This window comes from Ochotona curzoniae, unplaced genomic scaffold (genome assembly GCF_017591425.1).
Source record: "Ochotona curzoniae isolate NIBS_2020 unplaced genomic scaffold, NIBS_Ocur_1.0 scaffold_3223, whole genome shotgun sequence".
Lineage (NCBI taxonomy): Eukaryota > Metazoa > Chordata > Mammalia > Lagomorpha > Ochotonidae > Ochotona > Ochotona curzoniae.
This window is the reverse complement of record NW_024467108.1, coordinates 14,239,329-14,259,742: the sequence shown is the minus strand read 5'-3', so window position 1 is coordinate 14,259,742 and position 20,414 is coordinate 14,239,329. Positions and strand designations below refer to the sequence as shown.

The window sequence follows — 20,414 nt, the reverse complement described above, 5'->3', positions numbered from 1 at the left end:
AAGAAAAATAATCTTGAAAGTAAACAGAAAATACATATACATGCAAGTTGTATTTAGTGAAGTATTATGCTCACATGATCAAGTCCCAACATTTATTTCAAAATAAAAAGTTGACAGTAAAACTTTCTTCATCACAAATGAAAAACTGATGCTTAGGCAATTCCTGATCATGAAAAACACCAATTCGCATTGCCAAACATGCACTGTAAAATCAATGTTTTTCCTTAAGAGAGATCAGAAAAGCAAGACTTGGGCCTGGCGCCGTGGCCTAGCAGCTAAAGTCCTCGCCTTGAACTCACTGGGATCCCATATGGGTGCTGGTTCTAATCCCGGCAGCTTCACTTTCCCTCCAGTTCCCTGCTTGTTGCCTGGGAAAGCAGTTGAGGACGGCCCAAAGCTTTGGGACCCGGCACCCCATTTGGGATACCTGGAGGAAGTTCCTGGATCCTGGCTTTGGATCAACATAGCACTGGCTGTTGCGCTCACTTGGGGAGTGAATCATCGGACATAAGCTCTTCCTCTCTGTCTCTCCTCCTCTCTGTATATCTGACTTTCCAATAAATAAATAAATCTTAAAAAAAAAAAGAAAAGCAAGGATTTATGGGTCAAAATCAGTTTGTCACTAGATTTTATAAATAAAGTATTACTGGCATACCACCATACCCATCTTTTTATTTAATGTCTTTCAAATTACAACAAAAGAATAGCTGGAGCCAGTATCAGGGCATGATGGCTTAAGCCTCTGTCTGTGGTGCTGGTATCCCATATAGGCGCCAGTTGGTGTCCCAGCTTTCCACCTCTAATTCTCACACTGCAAGTTGATATAATATAAACACTATGCCTTTTTTAAACTGTTGTCATTTTTAATCATTACACTTTCAAGTGATTTGCTTGGCAGTATCAAGTAATTAATTCATGGATAAAATGTGTCCAATCAAACCTTAAGTGTTTTGTTCCTTCAGAAATGCTAAGAGAATTTTTTTTTTTTTGCCCATAATCAAAACTTGATTGAAAAACTAACATCAAAATAGGGGATAACTTGAATACCTTATAAAGTCAAACAAAATTACATTGTCTTACTAGATTGACTAGAATATCTGAACTTATGATAAGGCTTTCCGTGAGAAAACACAAATCCAGGAATTTGCATGGGTTGCTAGTGGTGCTTTCTTCTAAGGGAACAGCCTTCTGTGAGCCGGGTCTTCCCTCCTGAGGGCTGGCACAGCACAGTGGAGCAGCCCACACGGAGAACCACCGTCTGGGCAGGGCTAAACACCGTGGTGATCTTGTAGCAACCTGGACATTTTTCATCCATAAAGTAAGAGTTTGGACTCTGAACCAGCCGCTTCTTTTTATGCTTCTTCTTTTCCTCCTCCAAGGAGGGGTGTAGCAAATCTCTGGCCAGAGGCATGTCAGTGGCCCACAAGTCTGGCACAGATGATTTAAGACAGAATTTTTTTGAAAACCTGAATAGAATTTTAAAAAGCAATCTATAAACTCAAGAGCAAAAAAAAAAAAAAACCAAAAAAACGCACTTAACTACTCACATTTAGAATATATAAATAACTCCTACTAACCCCCCCAAAAAAATTAAATGAGCAACACTTTTGAAACATACTTCGACAAAAAATATATACACATGGAGCCACAATTGTGCTACAGTAGGTGAGGCTACCCCCATGCACAGCCAGCATCCTATATGATTCCAGTTTGAGTGCCAGCTACACTTGCAATCCAGCACCCTGCTGATGTGTCTGGGAACCAGCAGAAAATAGTTTAGGTATCCTTGGGACCCTGAACTGATTTGAGAGAACCGTTAGAAGCTCCTGATTCCTGGTCTTAGACCAGCCCACCTCTCAACACTGTGGCCATTTTGGGAGTGAATCAGCAGGTTAACAATGGTTTTTCTCTGACTTACCTCTTAATTCCATTTCCTGCAACTTTTGAAACATCATGTATACACTACATGATAAAAAAATATATATACATATATACAATGTGTAAATAAATAAAAAGATGCTCAACATCATTAGCATTTTATGAAAATGAGAAATAAAAGTGAGAAACTGTTATACATGCCCTAGAATGGCTAAAAGCAAAAAAGAGTAACCATCCCAGGTGATGATGTGAACACGGAACTACTAAAACTCTCATATATCGCCTGTCGCAACACTAAACAGCACAGTCACTGTGGGAACATTTTCAGAAAGCACATTTATATGCTTTCAACATAAATTGATATGCTTTAGATCTCACCTTAAGTTTATATAACTTTTGGGACCAGCAACATGGCTTAGTGCGTTAAGCTTCCTCTAAAGCACTGGCATCCCATATAGCCACTGCTGAAATTCCAGCTGTTCTACCAATGCAGCTCCCAGCTCAAGCGCCTGGAAAGTAGCAGAGGCTAGCTCAAGCCCTTTTCCTTGCACCTACATGGAAGACCCAGAAGAAGCTCCTGGCTGCTGATTTCAGAATGCCTCAGCTCTTGCCATTTTGGGATAAACCAGTTCATCCAAGATCCCTCTCTCTATTGCTCCTTCTCTTTTAAATCTATCTTTCCAATAAAAATAAATCTTTTTAAAAAATCAGATTATTTTCTTAAATTCACTTAAATTGGGACCATAGGTGAAACATGACCAAAGCAGGAGAAAATCAGCCCAAACTACTAAAGTCAATAATAAATGCAACAAATGGGTAATCCAGGAGAGACACAATAAAGTTTGCATGCCACAAACTCAGAGTCCATGAAGAATAGTTAGGAATACTCTACATTTAATGCAAATGTTTTCATACATCACAAATTAACAACCACTGCTCTAATACATATTTAGCTTAGTAGTTAAGAAAAATATGTATTTGGACCAGCATGATGGCTCAGTGGCTTAATCGTTGCTTTGCATGTACCAGGATTGCATATGGGTGCCAGTTCATGTCCCAGCTGCTCCATTTCCCCTCCAGCTCCCTGCTTGTTACCTGGGAAAGCAGTAGAGCAAGGCCCAAAACCTTGGGATCCTGCATCCTTTTGGAAGACCAGGAAGAGCCTCCTGGCTCCTGTTTTGAATTGTCTCAGCTCTGGTCGTCACAGCCACTTTGGGAGTGAACCAGCAGATAGAAGATCTTTCTCTCTGTTTCTCCTTCTCTGTATAAATCCAAGTGTGTGTGTATATATATATACACACTCTCTTATAGTGGCGTTTAAAAGTCTTCAAGGCGTGGGGGAGGAAAGGGAGCAATACTGTGGTACAGTAGGCTAAGCTTCCATCTATGGTGCCAGCATCCCATATGGACACCAGTTTGAGTCCCAACTGCACCACTTCTTATTCAGTTCCTTGCTAATGGCCTGAGAAAGCAGCAGATGGTTCAAATCTTTTGGTCCCTGCATCCACATAGAAGACCTGGAATAATATCCAGATTCCTGACTTAGGATCAGCTCAGCCATCGCAGCCATGTGGGGAATGAAGCAACAGATTTCTTTCATTGTCTCTTCTCTCTTTAACTCTCCCTTTCAAATACAAATTCAAAAAAAATTAGGAAAAGATAACCTACAATGTATTTTAATGCAAAACTTTGAAATCCATATTCAGCTTTTTATAACATGCATTTTCATGACTATTTAAGATCCTTTCAATTTGCCTGGATTTCAAACATTTTGCATTGAAACTTTTATTTTTTATTGCATTTTTGCACAAACTTTTCAAAATACCCTCTAAAAACAGGCAAATCAGAAAACAAACATCAGCAATCTCACCTTCACTTACAAGTGAGTGTTCTTGTATTTTCATAAGCCATTTGTCCAAGTTGAAACTTCAGAATCACAGCTGAATCTTTTTCTCCCTCAACAACTTCTCATGTTCAGCTTAAATTCTCAATAGATCATAGACTGTATTTCACTCACCATTATATCTGTAACACTTACACCTGAGAAATACCCAATGTTGAATGAATGCAAGATCTAAGAGCTAATGAATAAATACTGAGGTGACCGGGATAAATAGGTGCTCTTACATATAACTGTCTTCATTGTTCTGGAGCATATGACCCTAACTGTATTACAACAATTTCAAATGCTGAAAGCAAAATTCGCTGGCCTTTCATGTTACTGAAACCAACTAGGTCTTTTTGCACATAATAAACGTCATAATCTGTTTTCACTCAGAATACAGGAAATATGCATTACATATGGAGACAATGGTCCTTAGCAGTGGTTTTAAGGTTATAAAGAATGTAACTTCTGTTTAGAGATGTGGGTTGCTAAGGTATCCAGGAATTTAAATGATAAACAGATGGTTTGTTTCCCAATTGAGAGCAGTCATCCAGCTCTAAAGAAGTGTGTGCTGTTGCGAATATATGTTCTGTCATGTTCTATCCAATGTGACATGATGTAATGATGCACTATGTTTCGTTCTGCTTGTCTTTTTTACCATGATGAAAGTTAACAAAGGTGAAGTACGGATTTTTAATAAACAAAAGATGAAAACTGACAAATCCACAAATGCAAAGATGTAGACTTCAATTCTGAATCAAAACAGATGACTTCTCTCAGAACTCAGTTTGTTTATTGTTTTCCATGATATAGTTTTAGAGGCATTGAGGTTCATCCTCCACTTCTCCCTCCTTCCTGCCCATTTTCCCCTCCCGTCATTTGTCACCAAGTTATCCAAATAGCGTAGAACTGTTTTCTAACTGTCAAATGGGTTAATATCAAATATTATAATTGAGAGTACCTGTAATCTGAAATTTGAGACTGTAGAATAAGGATTAGATGTAAGGTTTGAACTTTTATTTCATTGTCATGAATATTTTAAAAGTAGGCAAGGTTAACATACCGAATACATAATTGTTGGATACATTTACTACTACAACCCTACTGCTTCAACCACTTTCTTCCTGTCTAAAAAAAAAAAAAAGAAGAAGCTGATTTTCTGTGGATAACTCATCTTCATTTAAAGGATGCTGGGCAAACTAAATCAATAATACTAATTCCATTCCTCTTGCCAGTGATTTTTTTTTTAGATATAAGTGTATACCACCAGAGATAAAGATGAACATTAGATAATAATAAAGCGATTCATCAGAAGACATAATAAATTGCACTTTTAAATAAGTGCATTTTATTAAACTGTAAATAAACTTCAGTAACACTGTTTACAAACCTAATACTAATTACTCAGATCAACATTACAAAGACCTAAAAAGATAAATACCACACAATGGCAGGCTTATCCCAAGACTGCTCCTTCCATTTAGGGATGTTAAAAGATTGAATACTACCTGAAAGTTTTTGTTTTGCTAATATTACTCCACAAAGAACTAATCTGTTAGAAATTATAATCATTAAATTAACAAACACAATTTTAATTTATGGAATCAATATAAATCTATTAATCATTTTGGAAAATAATCACTTTCTTGACTTTTTATCAGTAGGTGCTTACAACTTGATTTTTGTGACTATCATTTTTAGAAATTTGGAATACCATGTGGACTTAAATGGATATTTTTACTTGCACAGTAGCATGGAAAAAATTTATATATTATTTTTCACTTTTGTTATTTTATATCTTTCGTTTAATGGCTGTTAGTGATTGTTCAGCATTCCATTTGAAAAAGATTAAAAATGGCTACAAATTAAAATAATTACTATATATTCTAGAAAAAAATATAACATTTTTAAGGAAAACCTATCTAAAAATATTTAAATTTAAAAGTGTTAAGACTATTGGTTGGTTTTTTTTTTTTGCTTTGCACACACTTCTATGTGTGTATGTATACATATACACATCACTATGAATATATATACACACACATATGTACCCATATAAACACATTTGAAAGAGCAAGGGACTTACTTTACCATTAGTATGTGATCTTTGAAAAACTAATGTTTTAGATTTTTGTATTAAAAGTTGCTAATAATGTGGCTAGTATTATGGTGTAGTCAGTCAAGATATCATTTGGAACTCTGGCCTCCTGTATTAGTGTACCAGTTCAAGTTCTGCCTGATCTGTTTCCTTTTCAGCTCTCTGCTAATGTCCCTGAGAAAGCAGTGGAGAATGGGCTAAGTGCAGGGGCCTTTGCCACCTTGTGGGTTACATGGATGGAGTTCCAGACTGCTGGCTCTGGCTTGGGCTAGCCTCAACTGTTGCAGCCACTTGGAGACAGAGTGAAGCAGCAGATGAAAGAGCTCTGTCACTTTCTCTCTTCACTTTGCCTTACAAATAAATAAATAAGCGAATAAATCTTTAATAAAATGTTTAATAAAATTTCTTTGCAGTATAGCTATACAGAGTTGGAATTCCATAAGGAAACATTACATTTAAAGAAAGCTGGTTTCAATTACTAAGCAGGCCTATGTACTATATGTGTTTATAAAATTTACGTTTGAGTTCTAAATTCTTATTAGAGAAATTTATGATGGAAATAAAATCCAACAGTACAGGCAAACTAGTACAGGAAATGGAGAGAAACTGTGGAATTAGGCAGAGTGATGAAGAACTAGAATCTACTGCATGCTTTTTAAGAACACACATGTAAGTGGAGATTTAAAAAAAAAAGGCTGAACTTATTTACAATACATTAGCAGCCCCAACCTAATAGAAGCAGCATTGACTAGTTCTGAATATTTTCCAAATCCTGTGAGCACTGTTAAACCAAAACAAGGTAATCTGGAATTCAACACTGAAGCCTGTTTATAGATTGTTAAGCATTTTAATTTGGTATCTGAGACTACTATTTAACATTGTTTTCAATTAGTGTGAACTAACTAGTTGAAGTGCCATATTTGTAAATGTTCCACTTCAGTTAACACAAAAAACTAAGGACCCCATTCATTCCAAGTCCCTTGATCCGTGGGTGCCAGCCACACAGTCTCCAAGTGGGGCTTTTTGTGGATAAATCAAGATTCTTGGCTGCTAGGTTTCGTGGTATTGATATTTTGTTTTCTGGAATCTTCTTTTCTCATGAGTGTGTCTATTTTATTGTCCCTTGCTTTTTTCCCCTCATTGATAGTTACATGTGAATTTGAACCTATGATTCTATAATGTAGCTAGATATGAATGTAGTTTGTATAGTAAAGTACTTAAAAAATTCATATAGAAATAATGCACATTTTTGTGAACTTTTTAAGGCCCTGACCATTATCCCAGGTTATTATTACTAAATGAATAAATCTGAAGAAAACTCTGTGTATTTCTTTGTTTTCTGTTAAGAACATTAGAATAAGGAATATTAGAATATTCTTTGTTATCTGTTAAAAATATGAGAATATTTCTGGTAAAAATATTATAATCATAATTTAAGAATATTAAAGTCCAGTCTATCCGCATCTGGATTACAAGCTTTTTCCTAGTATTACTAGGGTTTGTGTGTGCATGTGTATTATCATATGTTGTTGTGTGCATGTATGTACACATACAGTTGTACTTTGAAAATTAGTGGAAAATGAATTTCAAAGATAAATTTACTTTGGAGCCAAAGATTTTGAAACTAATGTATACTTTCTTCTTAATACACACTTTCTATGAACTTACAAGCCTCTCACTTCCAAGGCTTTCAAAATTGCTTTGTTCTGTAATCAACTTGTGTCTTAATTCCACTTTTTAAGTTGCACATACTTTTTAAAAGTAGGCTACTTTTTAGAAAATTTTTAGACTGACAGAAAATTCAAGCAGAATTTTTAGAGTTCGATTACTCTCTATTTCCTTATTATTAACATATTGCAATTAATGAGGTACATTTATTTTCACTGATAAACAATTCATTGTTGATACATTATTAGCATTAGGAAACATTGTTTTGGGCAGTTCTATGAGTTTTAGCAAATGCATAATGTCACATCTATTTTACAGACTAGGGTCACTGTCTCAACTTCCTATGCTCCACCTACCCAGCCCCATCACCTAGTCCTTCACATCTACTAATATTTTTCCTGTTTCTAGTTTTTCCATGTCCCAAATGGAAGAGCTGTATATTGGTTTTTTTATCCATTCCTGGAATATGATCTTTTTGGCATAAACAGTGTGTTATGTATTAAATGTGTAATACCTGTGCTGAAAACACAGTTAACAGTACAGTGTTGCCCAATGAATAAATCAATAATTATGTGCCCAAAGTTATAATGAATATTACTTGATCTTCATGGAAGGGTGTAGTACTAATGATTAAAAGTGTGCTTGGGAGCCCGGCATGGTAGCCTAGAGGCTAAAGTCCTTGCCTTGAATACACCAGGATAACATATGGGCGCAGGTTTGTGTCCTGGTGGCCCCGTGTCCTGTAAAATGAGGATAAAATAGTCGACCTCAAAGAATAGTATAACAGTTAACATAAACAGTGTCTAAAGCAGTTATGGAAGCCTGTGAAAAGTATTAGTTAATACATTGTTGACGCGGCTATGGTGGTACAGCAGGTTACACTGCTTCTTGGAACGTGGGGTCCCAGATCGCAGTGTCTGAGTTCTGGCTGCTCTGCTTTCCATCAAGCCTCCTGTGAATACATTCCGGGATGCTGCGGATAATGGTATAGTAGTCTAAGATGGCAGATCTAGCATGCCTATACATTTTTCCAAAGATGAGGCGTAGTTAATATTAGGGTAGCTATAATGTATCCCTCTATCACTCAATAAAGTACACCAGGATACAATTCAAAGTATTATCATGAAAGCACTAACTCTAATATTTTCACTGGTACAAGTAAACACGCCCTGGGAGCATGCCATATGGCAGGTCTCAATACAACACTGTCTCTACATACCACTACTGAAAAGAACTGAACAAGGATCAGAAGGAACAACAGGGATAGAAAGTGTCTATTCTAGGTGCTGGCTACAAAATCTGATTGTTAAAGAAGTAAAACAAGTTAATCTGTTTTAGAAATTAAATACAATTTGTCTTCATTTAGACTATGGAACTGTATCATTAAAAATAAAGAGTAAAAATAAATAAGCTACTTAAGACTCAATTAAATAAATTTTATAAGACATTTCTATTTTGCTATAATAGCCTGAGAACTGGCACTCAGGATTCAAAATAGCTGCCCATCCCCCATCTAATGCTTCTTCCCAAATCAGTCACAGTAATTGTTTCACAATTCAAATCACATCACTTCACCTTGCTGCTTCTTGAAAGTCTCCCATGATTTTCTTTTTAGTTATACTTAAAATAAAACCTAATTCCCACATGGTCCCATGTCTTTGGCCCATCTTTCCATTCCGATTTCATTCCACTCTGTTCAGCCCTAATAGCCTTCTTGACAATGGGCCAAATGAAACAAAGCTGTTTCCCTCTAGGGGCATAGTTGCTTACTGTTCACTCTCCCTGCACACTGCTGCAGAAGATCGTCTCAACATGTAGCTCCTTTACATCATTCTAGACCTACTCAGTGTCATGTCTTCAGAGAGGCACTTCTCCACTAGTAAAGACTCTACTTCCTACTGGTAACTCGGAACAGTATCCTGCTTACTAACTTCTTCCTTGCACTTAATTATCTGTTGTGTTTATTAAATCAATTATAGAAAGAGAGAGAGAGATCTTTTATCTGCTGTTTCACTCCCCAAACAGCCACAATAAGTAGCCTGAGCCCGGCTGAAGCTAGGAGCCAGACACAACATCTATGTTGTCCACATGGATGATGGGGGACTAAAACCATGAGCCAACATCCACTGCCTTCTCTAGCACACTAACAGGAAGTCAGATAAAAAGCTGAGCAACAGGATTCAAACAGGCACTAAGATGAGACATCAGTATCACAAGAGGGGACTAGCCCACTGTGCAACCCAGCCTCTGATATTTATGCTCTTTATTTCTTTCTTTAACTGATTATTATCCTACTGTCCCTATGGGAGGTAACCTCCACAAACAGGGGCACTGATCTCAAACCATAAAATAATGCCAAGCACATAGCAAGCACTCAACAAATACCTGCAAGACCAACAATAACAAAAGGAAGCAGTTCCCATTCAAGGAACATTTTCTATTTCAATCATTTGAAGATATGCATGAGTAAATAAAATCTCAGCTCTGGAAAAGGTTATCAATTTAATGAAAGAAAAGCTAAAGAGGAATTGAGAAAGGAAAAATAAGAGGAAACAAAGGAGGGAAAGAGAAAATCAGAGGGGTAAGAGAGGGAAGTTACTTAAAAGTACACAAGAAAACAGGTAAGAATCTAACCTACAACCTAAAAGATTTCTAAATTCAGATTTGTCATTATAAAAACAACATGACGATAACATATAACACATCACATACCAAACAGAAATTACCTAGTTATCCTCTATAGCTCAAGGTACGAAAAAGTAACCAAAAAAAAAAAAACTGAATTGCTTTGAATTCATGAAGAACACTATGGAGTTGTTCCTGGCTACCGCTATGACCATCGGACTCAGGATAAAATTATGACCAAACTAGACTGATCAGTTTTCCTCCAAAGAACCGAAATTTAAGTTTAAAGGCAATGTAGAGGGAAAGGGATGTGGAGCTGAATCACTTTAATGGCAGTGTCATACACAATGTCCTGCTCCTGAGTTACCCATAAATGCCCTGGTTCCAACTGCTCCCAAGATGTGACTGGTGAGTATATTAACTCAATTCTGTGAGCCATGTAAGTGTCTTCTCTCATTCCTACTTTTGTTTTTAACCAAACTGATTCTGTTTAAAAAGAAAATACACCCATAACAGATCTTTGAAGCACTTACTAAATATGTAAATATGAATATAAGATTCTAAATTAATTATAAAATATTTATACAAATATAAAAAACTAACATAAATATAAGTAAATATGAAACCATCTTAGAAAGAAGCAAAACAAGAGGTTAATTATAGAACTATTCCAAGGAGCAGCGTGAAAAAAGTTACTACAAACATGGAATACGGCACTTAAATGCAAAACAGTAACAACATTAATATCACAAGATTTCATGTAGAATTAAACCCTCAACTCACTATTTACCAGCTGTGTGACGTGAGCCTGAACAGGTAAATGTAGTAATGTTGTCATTTTGTTTCATGAGTTGCTGATAATAAATAGATTGCTTTATAGTGTTGTTTGAAGACAAACAAAATAGAAATGTCAAAGCAACAAGGAAAAAAGGTCTGGACGCCAGTGAGGGCTCCATAGATGTTATCACTCACCAAGTTCTCCAATAAGGATGTTTAATTATGTAATAAATAAAACTCCAGCTCTGCCTAGAGCAGGAAATAAGCCAATGATGAAATTCATTCTAGCATCTGATTTGTACATTACACAACCTAACAAGGATTTTTACATTTTTAATACAGTATAATGAGTTAATATTGTCCCACAGAAAGAACAACCTGAAATCCTGGTATAGTACATGTGAATGTAGCCTTAGTTTAGAAAAAGGGTCTTTGCAGATATAACCAAGATAATGTCACACTGTAATCGGGCAAGTACTAACTCCAATGACTAGGGTCTTCATAAGAGAAGGGAGAAAAAAATTCAGAAGCAAAAATACAAAGACAAAAAGAAAAAGAAGTAATGTGATGACAATGGCAGACATTAGAATGATGTAGCAATAAACCAAGGAATAGCAACTACAGGGAGGGACAGAGCTAGAAGAGGCAAAGGATTTTTCTTACATATATCTGAGGGAGCATGGCACAGCCAGCATCTTGCTTTCAAGCTTTTAGCCTATAGAACCTTATTCTCTTAAAAGAGAATAAACCTTTTTTTAACCACACCAGATCTGCAGTAATTTGTCACAGCAGCACTGGACAACTAATATATGTAGTACTTCTTAAAAATCAAATGAGTGATATTTTTTGACATATGAAAAGTATGCAAAATTTATTGAGATGTGAAAATATACAAAATTTCCATGTCCATAAGGTTTCATTAGAACACACCAATACTCCTGTATTTACATATTGCTAATGACTGTTTTTTTCTACTACATAGGCAAAGTCGAATAGTTCCAACAGAGATCAAATAACAAACAAATCCAAAATGTACTGAATATGAGCTCTAATTGGGAAAACTTTTTATGAGTTCTCAAATGGATAGGGTATGGCACCAGTGAGATATGGCCAAGTCATAGTTGTGCAATTATTAAAACCTAAATGACCAAACAAAAAATCTAGGCATTTTTATAATTAGAAACAATTTCAAATTTTTTATAAGTCACGTATTAGTCAAGAATAGTCTGGTTGAGACAGGAATTGTAGCACAGTGAGTTACTCAGATGCTTGATGACATATCTCATATGTGATTGCCTGGAATTCAGTCTTACCTCCAATCCAACATAGCTTCCTGCTAATATGCCTTAGAAACAGTAAATGGCACCACAATACTTAGTCCCTACCACCTGTATGGGAGACCCAGATGGAGTTCCAGGCTCCTAGCTCTGGTTTTGTATAATCCCTGCTATTGCAGGCATTTGGGTCAGATAAACAATTCTTCTATTTCACTCCACACTTCAAATTACCAATTTTTCAAAAAACAACCATTTAATATCTTTGTAAAATTAGGAGATATTAGTCACTGCGATGGAGCAGTTATGGTGGAAGGATGTAAAAAGCATTCATTTGCTTTATTACAGATAATTTGAGCAAATATAGAGATTTAAAATAGTAACACATGAAAATAGAAAAATATTTTAAAATTCAGATATAGACTAACACACTTCTGTCTTCTCTTTACTATCAACCAATTCTAATCAATAAAAACTTCTTATTGACTGAATGAACATTTTAAGAATCTCCTAACTGGCCATATTATCAATTCATCTTTTAATGGTACTTTCAGACTCATTATCCTGAAAAAGAAATTTGGATCATAATGTAGAAATGCTATAGATGACTTATTAATTAAATATTTAAAATCCTGTGCTCAGTATAGAATGTCTTCCACAACTAGACTCTCTTATCGCTCACCAATATTACAGAACCAGCTGAGAGAAGATCTCTGTTTTTCTCCAGCTCTTCCCCTCTTTCCCCATAACTCTTTTATATAAAACAAATAAATCTTTAAAAAGGACACAGCATGTTAGCCTAGTGGCTGAAGTCCTTGCCTTGCATGAGCCAGGATCCCATATGGGTGCTGGTTCTAATCCTGGCTGCTCCACTTCTGATCCAGTTCCCTATTTGTGGCCTGGGAAAGCAGAAGAGGATGGCCCAAGGCCCTGGGACCCTGCACCCCTGTGGGAGACCCAGAAGAATCTCCTGGCTCATGGCTTCCGATTGGCTTAGCTCTGGCTGTTGTGGCCAACTTGTGGAGTGAACCAGCAGATGGAAGATCTTTCTCTCTGTATTTCTTTTCCTAAATCTGAGTTTTTAATAAAAATAAATAAATCTTTAAAAATCTTTCAAAAAGGGCCCGGCGCGGTGGCGCAAGTGGTTAAGTCCTCGCCTTGCACGCCCGGGATCCCATATGGGCGCCGGTTCTAATCCCGGCAGCCCCGCTTCCCTTCCAGCTCCCTGCCTGTGGCCTGGGAAAGCAGTTGAGGACGGCCCAAAGCTTTGGGACCCTGCACCCGCGTGGGAGACCCGGAAGAGGCTCCTGGCTTCGGATCGGCATAGTATCGGCCTGTTGCGGCTCACTTGGGGAGTGAATCATCGGATGGAAGATCTTCCTCTCTGTCTCTCCTCTCTGTATATCCGCCTTTCCAATAAAAAATAATAAAAATAAATCTTTAAAAATCTTTCAAAAAAACGTAAACCAACATAAGAAACACATGAGGAGTCAAAACTAAAATTATCTGGAAGTTTTAAATCAAGACAACAAACTTCTAGATTACATAACACTGTACCTTTAAGTGTGTTTTGTTCTTAGAATTTTAAGTTTACTAAGGTGTTTTAAATCATTATGATTACATTTTAAATAAAATTTAAAAGTTAATGAACTCATCTCATATTATAAATCATTTTACTACACAAGCAATGTAACTCCAACATAAACTAAAAAAAAGCTAGAATAAAGCATGAAATATTCTTTCCATCAATAATCCCCATTTCAGAGATATTAACTATAATTACTAAGAATTTAGCATTTTAGCACAAATAATTACTTTAGTCCTTTGTCTATTCATTCACATACACATAATAACTATGTTTGTATACACAAATATGTGATAAATCTCAATAAATATTAAATATTCATGTATATGAATCCTATTAAAGCAAATTAAAAGTATCCAAAAAAGTATCCAAAATAAGTGTCATAATTTGATTTAAATTTTCTAGTATCTGGAATCAATTAAGTTGTGAAAAGTTTCAAGAGGGCCACCCAGTAATAAACACAAAATAAATTGTGTCTGCTATCCTGCTAGTGATAATTTTTTATTGCTACCTCAGTTTCAGACGACAGACTAATGACTTCCATATTCTGATTAAAATGCAAATTGAATCCATATGCCAGTAAAGCAGACTTTAAATATCACTCTTCTCTTATTTAAAGAAGTGTAAAGCTGTCTATATAGATTAATATTTATCTAAATAAATTCTGTCAATTCAAAATCTACAGTGTAGCTTTAATTTCCAAACTATGGTAACAATGGCACACAATACATCAAAAAACAATTACTTCAGATATGAAAGCACTTCAAAAAGTTCATGTGAAAATGGAATTAAAGTGTGAGTCTAAGTTGGTATAAGAAAAGTTTGAAATCCATGCAGATAAATCTTTAAAAAGCACATAAAAGAAATATAAGAAAAACTTGCACATATTTCAAAAGATGTTTGCACCAAAATAAATATCTTCTAATTCAATTTCTAACAAGCTTTTTATAGAGATCCTCTTACTGCAAAATATAGAACATGGGCCACATGGAGGAAAGAACTGTAAAAATTACAGAATCTTCATTTATATTCTTTAAGATTAACAATTAAAAATTATCTTTAAATTATATTTCTTAAACCCTAGATTTGAGTTAATAAAATTTGCTTTAATACATTTTCTTAAAAGAGTTTTATATTTTGGGCCCGGCGCCGTGGCGCAAGTGGTTAAAGTCCTCGCCTTGCACGACCCGGATCCCATATGGGCGCCGGTTCTATCCCGGCAGCCCCACTTCCCTTCCAGCTCCCTGCCTGTGGCCCGGGAAAGCAGTCGAGGATGGCCCAAAGCTTTGGGACCCTGCACCGGCATGGGAGACCCGGAAGAGTCTCTTGGCTTTGAATCGGCATAGCATCGGCAGTTGTGCTCACTTGGGGACTGAATCATCGGATGGAAGACCTTCCTCTCTGTCTTTCCTCTCTGTATATCTGCCTTTCCAATAAAAAAAATAATAAAAAATAAATCTTTTTAAAAAAAGAGTTTTATAGTTTAATTTATTTTACTGATAAGATAAATAAATCAAGCCCTATATAAATCCATTCAATGTTTAATGAATTTCTAAGACTGCTACAATTTTTTTAGCATTCTCTTGGATTGAGATATGAAATGTATCAGTGTAATGACAATAGATATTATAGGCTCTACTTACCAGTTTTACTTGTAGCACTTAACTTGAAATTCTATCTGTACAAAACTTTTCAGGGTGGGTGCTGTGGTGTGCAGCTAACCCTCCACCTACAGTACCACCATCCTATAAGGGCACCAGCTCATGTCCCAGCTGCTCCACTTCCGATGCAGCTGCTTATTGCCTGAGAAAGCAGCAGAGGACAGCCTGACTTCTTGGTACCCTGCACCCATGTGGGGAGACCTGGAGGAGGCTGCTGTCTCTCAGTTCTAATCATTTCAGCTCTGGCCATTGAGACCATCATCTGAGGAGTGACTCAGTGAATGGAAAATCTTTTCTACCTCTCCCCTCTCTATAAAATTTGCCTTTCAGGGCCCAGCAGCATGGCCTAGCGACTTTAGTCCTCACCTTGAACGTGCCGGGATCCCACATGGGCGCTGGTTCTAATCCTAGCAGCTGCACTTCCCATGTGGGAAGACCCAGAGGAAGTTCCTGGCTCCTGGCTTTGAATCGGCATAGCACTGGCCATTGTGCTCACTTGAGGAGTGAATCATCGGATGGAAGATCTTCCTCTCTGTCTCTCTTCCTCTCTGTATATCTGACTTTCCAATTAAAAAAAAAAAACAGATAAAATGAATCTTTAAAGAAATTTGCTTTTCAAATAAAAACAAAATAATTCTTAATTTTTTTCACTCAAAAAGGCATACTTTGAAATTATACATCAACTCGTATAAACAGTATTTCTAGAAAAGCCAAATAGTAAATATTCTAGCCAAAAGTAGATATTCTTAATTTAGGTAACAACAATAAGTTGCCAAAAATACAGAATTCCAGCGATTAATTACACAATGTATAGCCCTCACAGCATAGTTCAGCTTTAGAAGTCTAATAGTAAAGATGACTACAAAAATATCTGTTAAAACAGGGACTGTTATAAGGTGGGGTAGAGACCAAGAATAACTCAAATCAAAAAGAATCATTTCTTTTAGTTTTTAAAAAAATATTATACTTAAAAGTTGAAGATAGAGATCCTTAAGAAAATAAAGTCATTAAGTAATTTCTACTGTAGAGACAAAATATTTACAAATTAAATATTCAAGGGTTTAAGAAGAATTACTGAGACCAATAACACAATTTCACAGGCCTTGAACATTATGATAAAACTTGAGCAAAACAAATGGGCAGGATAAACATAGTTTTTAATGTCTGGTTTGTATATAAATCATGCTGATAAATGCTTAATCTCCATCTTCGCAAATTAATTACTGAAGCTTCTACTATACAATATTCCTCTAAATCTTTTCATAAATACTACTCTAAGTTTCAAAGATGATGAATAATAGTATGCATGAATGTACTGGAATGTGGTCATTAGTCTGTTCTACACTTTTTTCCTGACTATCTACATAACTAGCTGTTTGCCAAAGCATTTGTTTTACAGCAGCATGCCGGTACAAGTACTACTGCATCTTCGGTTGACTAATGTGTGCTATTATTGCAAGCTCTGTACAGCTCCACCCTCAGTTCTCAGAAATTGCCTATAGTGGGTTCTTCTGTCCATCTTGTGTACAATAAATTTTAGCAAAATAGACAAAGTATCCCTTATGGGTAACAGTTCAAGTTCCACATGTTTCACTTTTTATCCAGCTCTCTGCTAATGTTTCTGGGAAAGCAGCAGATAACTCGAGTTCCTGAGCCCCTGCACCCACATGGAAACCAGGAAGAAGCCCTGACTCACTTGACTCACCATACTGGCCTAACCCAACCCAGGTCACTGACACCATTTAGGGGAATGAAGCAACACATGAAAGATACCTCTTATCTCTCTTCCTCTCTCTTTCTATCTTCCTCTCTCTCTCTCTCAAAATTTTCAGAAATCTGATATTTTGTCTCAGGTTTGCTCCTACCCACGAATTTTCTATTTTCACTAAGGCCAAGTGTTTATTCAACATTAACTTAATATTTATGCTGTTCATTTTATTCAAATAAATAATACCTGGTAATGTCTGGCTAACTACTGAAATTTAGGAATTAAAAATTAGAGAGCTAAACACATTCATGCATACATACACCCCAGCAATGTTCACTGCAGTGCTGGGCTGGTTTACTCTCCTCTGAATGGAGAGCAACTGTGAGTTATATACATGACCAAGGAATACTTACTGGAAGACTTCATTTTAATGGAATGAACAGCAAGCAGACAAGCATGCCAGAGAGACCTCCCAAATGTTTAAAACCCATAATAAATTGTACTCTTGGATTAAGTTGCCCTGAACCACCCAATTCCTCCCCACCCTCTCCTAAGGGGAATGACTCTACTCTTCCAATACATTCCATTAATTAATGACTACTGCTGACTCCTGCTCTTTATCAAGCTTCCACAGCAACTGTCTCCAGAGTTCCACTGGATGTGGTTCCAAACTCTCACACAGCAATCATCTGTAACTGTTACCTGTCTCTTATTCTTCCCTTGATTTTTAATTATTAAGATATAACCTCTAGATAGTCATCAAAATGTCTAGCCTCTTCCAACATTTTTATGCCCTTGTTCCTTTTGAAATGTTTACTCTCATTTGGAACAAAGAAGGGAGGGACAAAATTGTTAAATCACTGCACCATCAACCTTTCTGAATATCCTTTGCAGTGTTCTGTCTTTAATAGACAACTTGTTGCCAGACAACACCTTCTTAGAATAATAACTTACTTCACATGCAGGCTTACAACTGCAATTATAACTGCAAAAACTTACAATGACCTCACTCTCTATATTTAGTCATTCTGCCAAACAATACTTCCTGCTTTCCTAATTTGTTTTCTTGCCTGTAAGCAGAGAAACTCAATCACGTCCAAATAATTTCTCAGCAAATTACATTATGATATTTTATGACATCCATAGGCTAAGAAAAAGAATTTGTAAAAGAATTAAAAATATTTTATCATTAAGTTCCAAATCCCTTAAACATGAATACACTCAATTCCAACTTCCATGTTTCTCATCAGTAAAAGTGATCTATTTTAAATATTCCATGAAAGTAATATCCAAATGTTAAGTTTTAAAATGTTTACCTACATCCACAAAATATGTTTTGCTTACTAGAAGAAAAAAATACATATATTCACAATATAAAATTATCAATGACTACGTAGTCACATCTAATTCAAAATTACCAAACCTCTGTGTGTGTCTCCTTTTATCTGTAAATGTTTCAAATAAAAATAAATATTTTAAAAATTGAACAAAATTATTAAAACCACAAAAAGATAGAACATCAACAGTTCTTTACATAACCATTAATTTACATCTGCCAAAGAGATGCTAGGAGACACAAAGGAATGGAAGAGATTAGGTTAATACCTAATAGGTTAATACCTATATTCAGTTGTACTCTATCAGGATACTATAAAATCACACTGAAGTAAGAAGAGTCAGTTATATATAGCTTAGGAAATTTTCTGCTGTCACACCATGCAAGCTTTCTTAAAATACACCTTTCCGACTACAGGGAATTGGACTGCCCTTGTAGGTCAAGAACCCTGAGGTCATCCACTCCGTTTCGGATCTCCCACATGGGATGGAAGACACCCAGATCCTTCACAGATTCTAATGTCATCGGAACAATGGCTAGGAGCCCTGAGCGGTCCTAAGAAACAGAAGAACAGTAAACTCCCTTCGGGACTAGGGAGGGGAACTTTCTCTGGTCCTGACTTAGGTCCAACCTTTGATCCATACCCTATCTTGCAATGACCAGCAGGGTCACCCCAGAGGCCGCCCCCCCCAAAAAATTAGACTAGATAGACAGAGACCAATAAGGAAAGCTTAGGACAGACAGCAAACAGTCAGCATGGACTCACACATACCTTACTAGGTAGGACATAAAAATTAGTTACTCCTCACTAAGGTATTGAAGATTTCTCTGCACACCCCTCCTAAAACTGTTCTGTGCCTCAACTGTTGACATATGCCTTGTTAGAGCTATAAGCCAGTTTGGACTTTAGCTGCTTGGCTATTGCACTGGGCCCAGGACTTACGATTTTTTCCCAAAGAACTTAACTTATAATGCATAGATGTATAGTCTAAATTAGAGTACTTAAACTCTTAAATTAGTATTTTGACCACTTGCCCTTAAGTTTTCCTTAATAGTGATTTTAAAATTGTAAAATTGTAAATAAGATTAAAGATGTTATTTAACCCTGAAATTAAATTTTGTATCACTGTATAAGTGAGCACAATGAAAACATAATTTTGTTTCCATTTATAACAAATTATGAAACACTAAAACAGAGCTATGCTTATTAAAGTAAACACACCAAACAATATTTAACATACTGTAAAATATAGCTAGATGAACAAGAGCTGCAAAACATTGTAAAAAAAAAAAAAGGAGTAATATATTTTGTGTACCTCAACCAGTTGGCTACATAAATGCAAACTGAGTTGTTTTTCTCCTTGTCTTTAAACATATGACACACTTGAATAACTTAGTTCCTAGAGGCACAAGCAATGTTTTCTTGCTAGACCAAAGTGACATAAAGTGATTCCACACTGCAGTATGCTGAGTTAGTGTCACATGCTGCTGCCTGAGGCTGTTGCAGTGGTGTTACCTTCTTTAAAATACTGCTGTTACATTCCAGAGCTCCAGATTCAACCTTAACTAACAGACCATGAAGGAAACAATCCTGTTCTATTCTGCAACTGTAGAGGCATTCAGAAACACTGAAGGATTGCTTCTTAATATCACCAGTTAAACTAAAAGGCAGGATTCCAATGTTTAAGTATACACAGCTAACTACAGCCTGTGTTCTTAGCCACCTAAAGTTCTAAAGTGTCATCATCAGTCAATAAGATTTAGACAAGGCATAGAAGCCTACACAAATCACTAAACTCATTAATAAAGCCTGAGTTTACAACATGACCTTATAAATGATCAATATGAGTTTACAGGAGTCATATGTCCTTCCATTCTCAGTCTTCTTCATATATAAGTAGGATAATAACATTTTTATC

At 36.1% G+C, this 20,414-nt stretch overlaps 2 protein-coding genes across 3 annotated transcripts in view; both read right to left on the bottom strand.

Annotated features, from left to right (window-relative positions):
- TMEM135 (transmembrane protein 135) overlaps nucleotides 1-20,414 on the bottom strand; it is a 203,989-nt gene that overhangs the window by 120,979 nt on the left and 62,596 nt on the right. The window lies entirely within an intron of this gene.
- On the bottom strand, nucleotides 991-1,411 carry LOC121145488 (40S ribosomal protein S27-like). The gene has a single exon (XM_040964367.1). It carries the CDS (start codon nucleotides 1,409-1,411, stop codon nucleotides 1,157-1,159), a length of 255 nt encoding a protein of 84 aa, XP_040820301.1. The 3' UTR covers nucleotides 991-1,156.

Excerpts from the sequence above, each read along its gene's own strand:
- LOC121145488 (XM_040964367.1), bottom strand. The coding sequence starts at position 1,411 with ATGCCTCTGGCCAGAGATTTGCTACACCCCTCCTTGGAGGAGGAAAAG.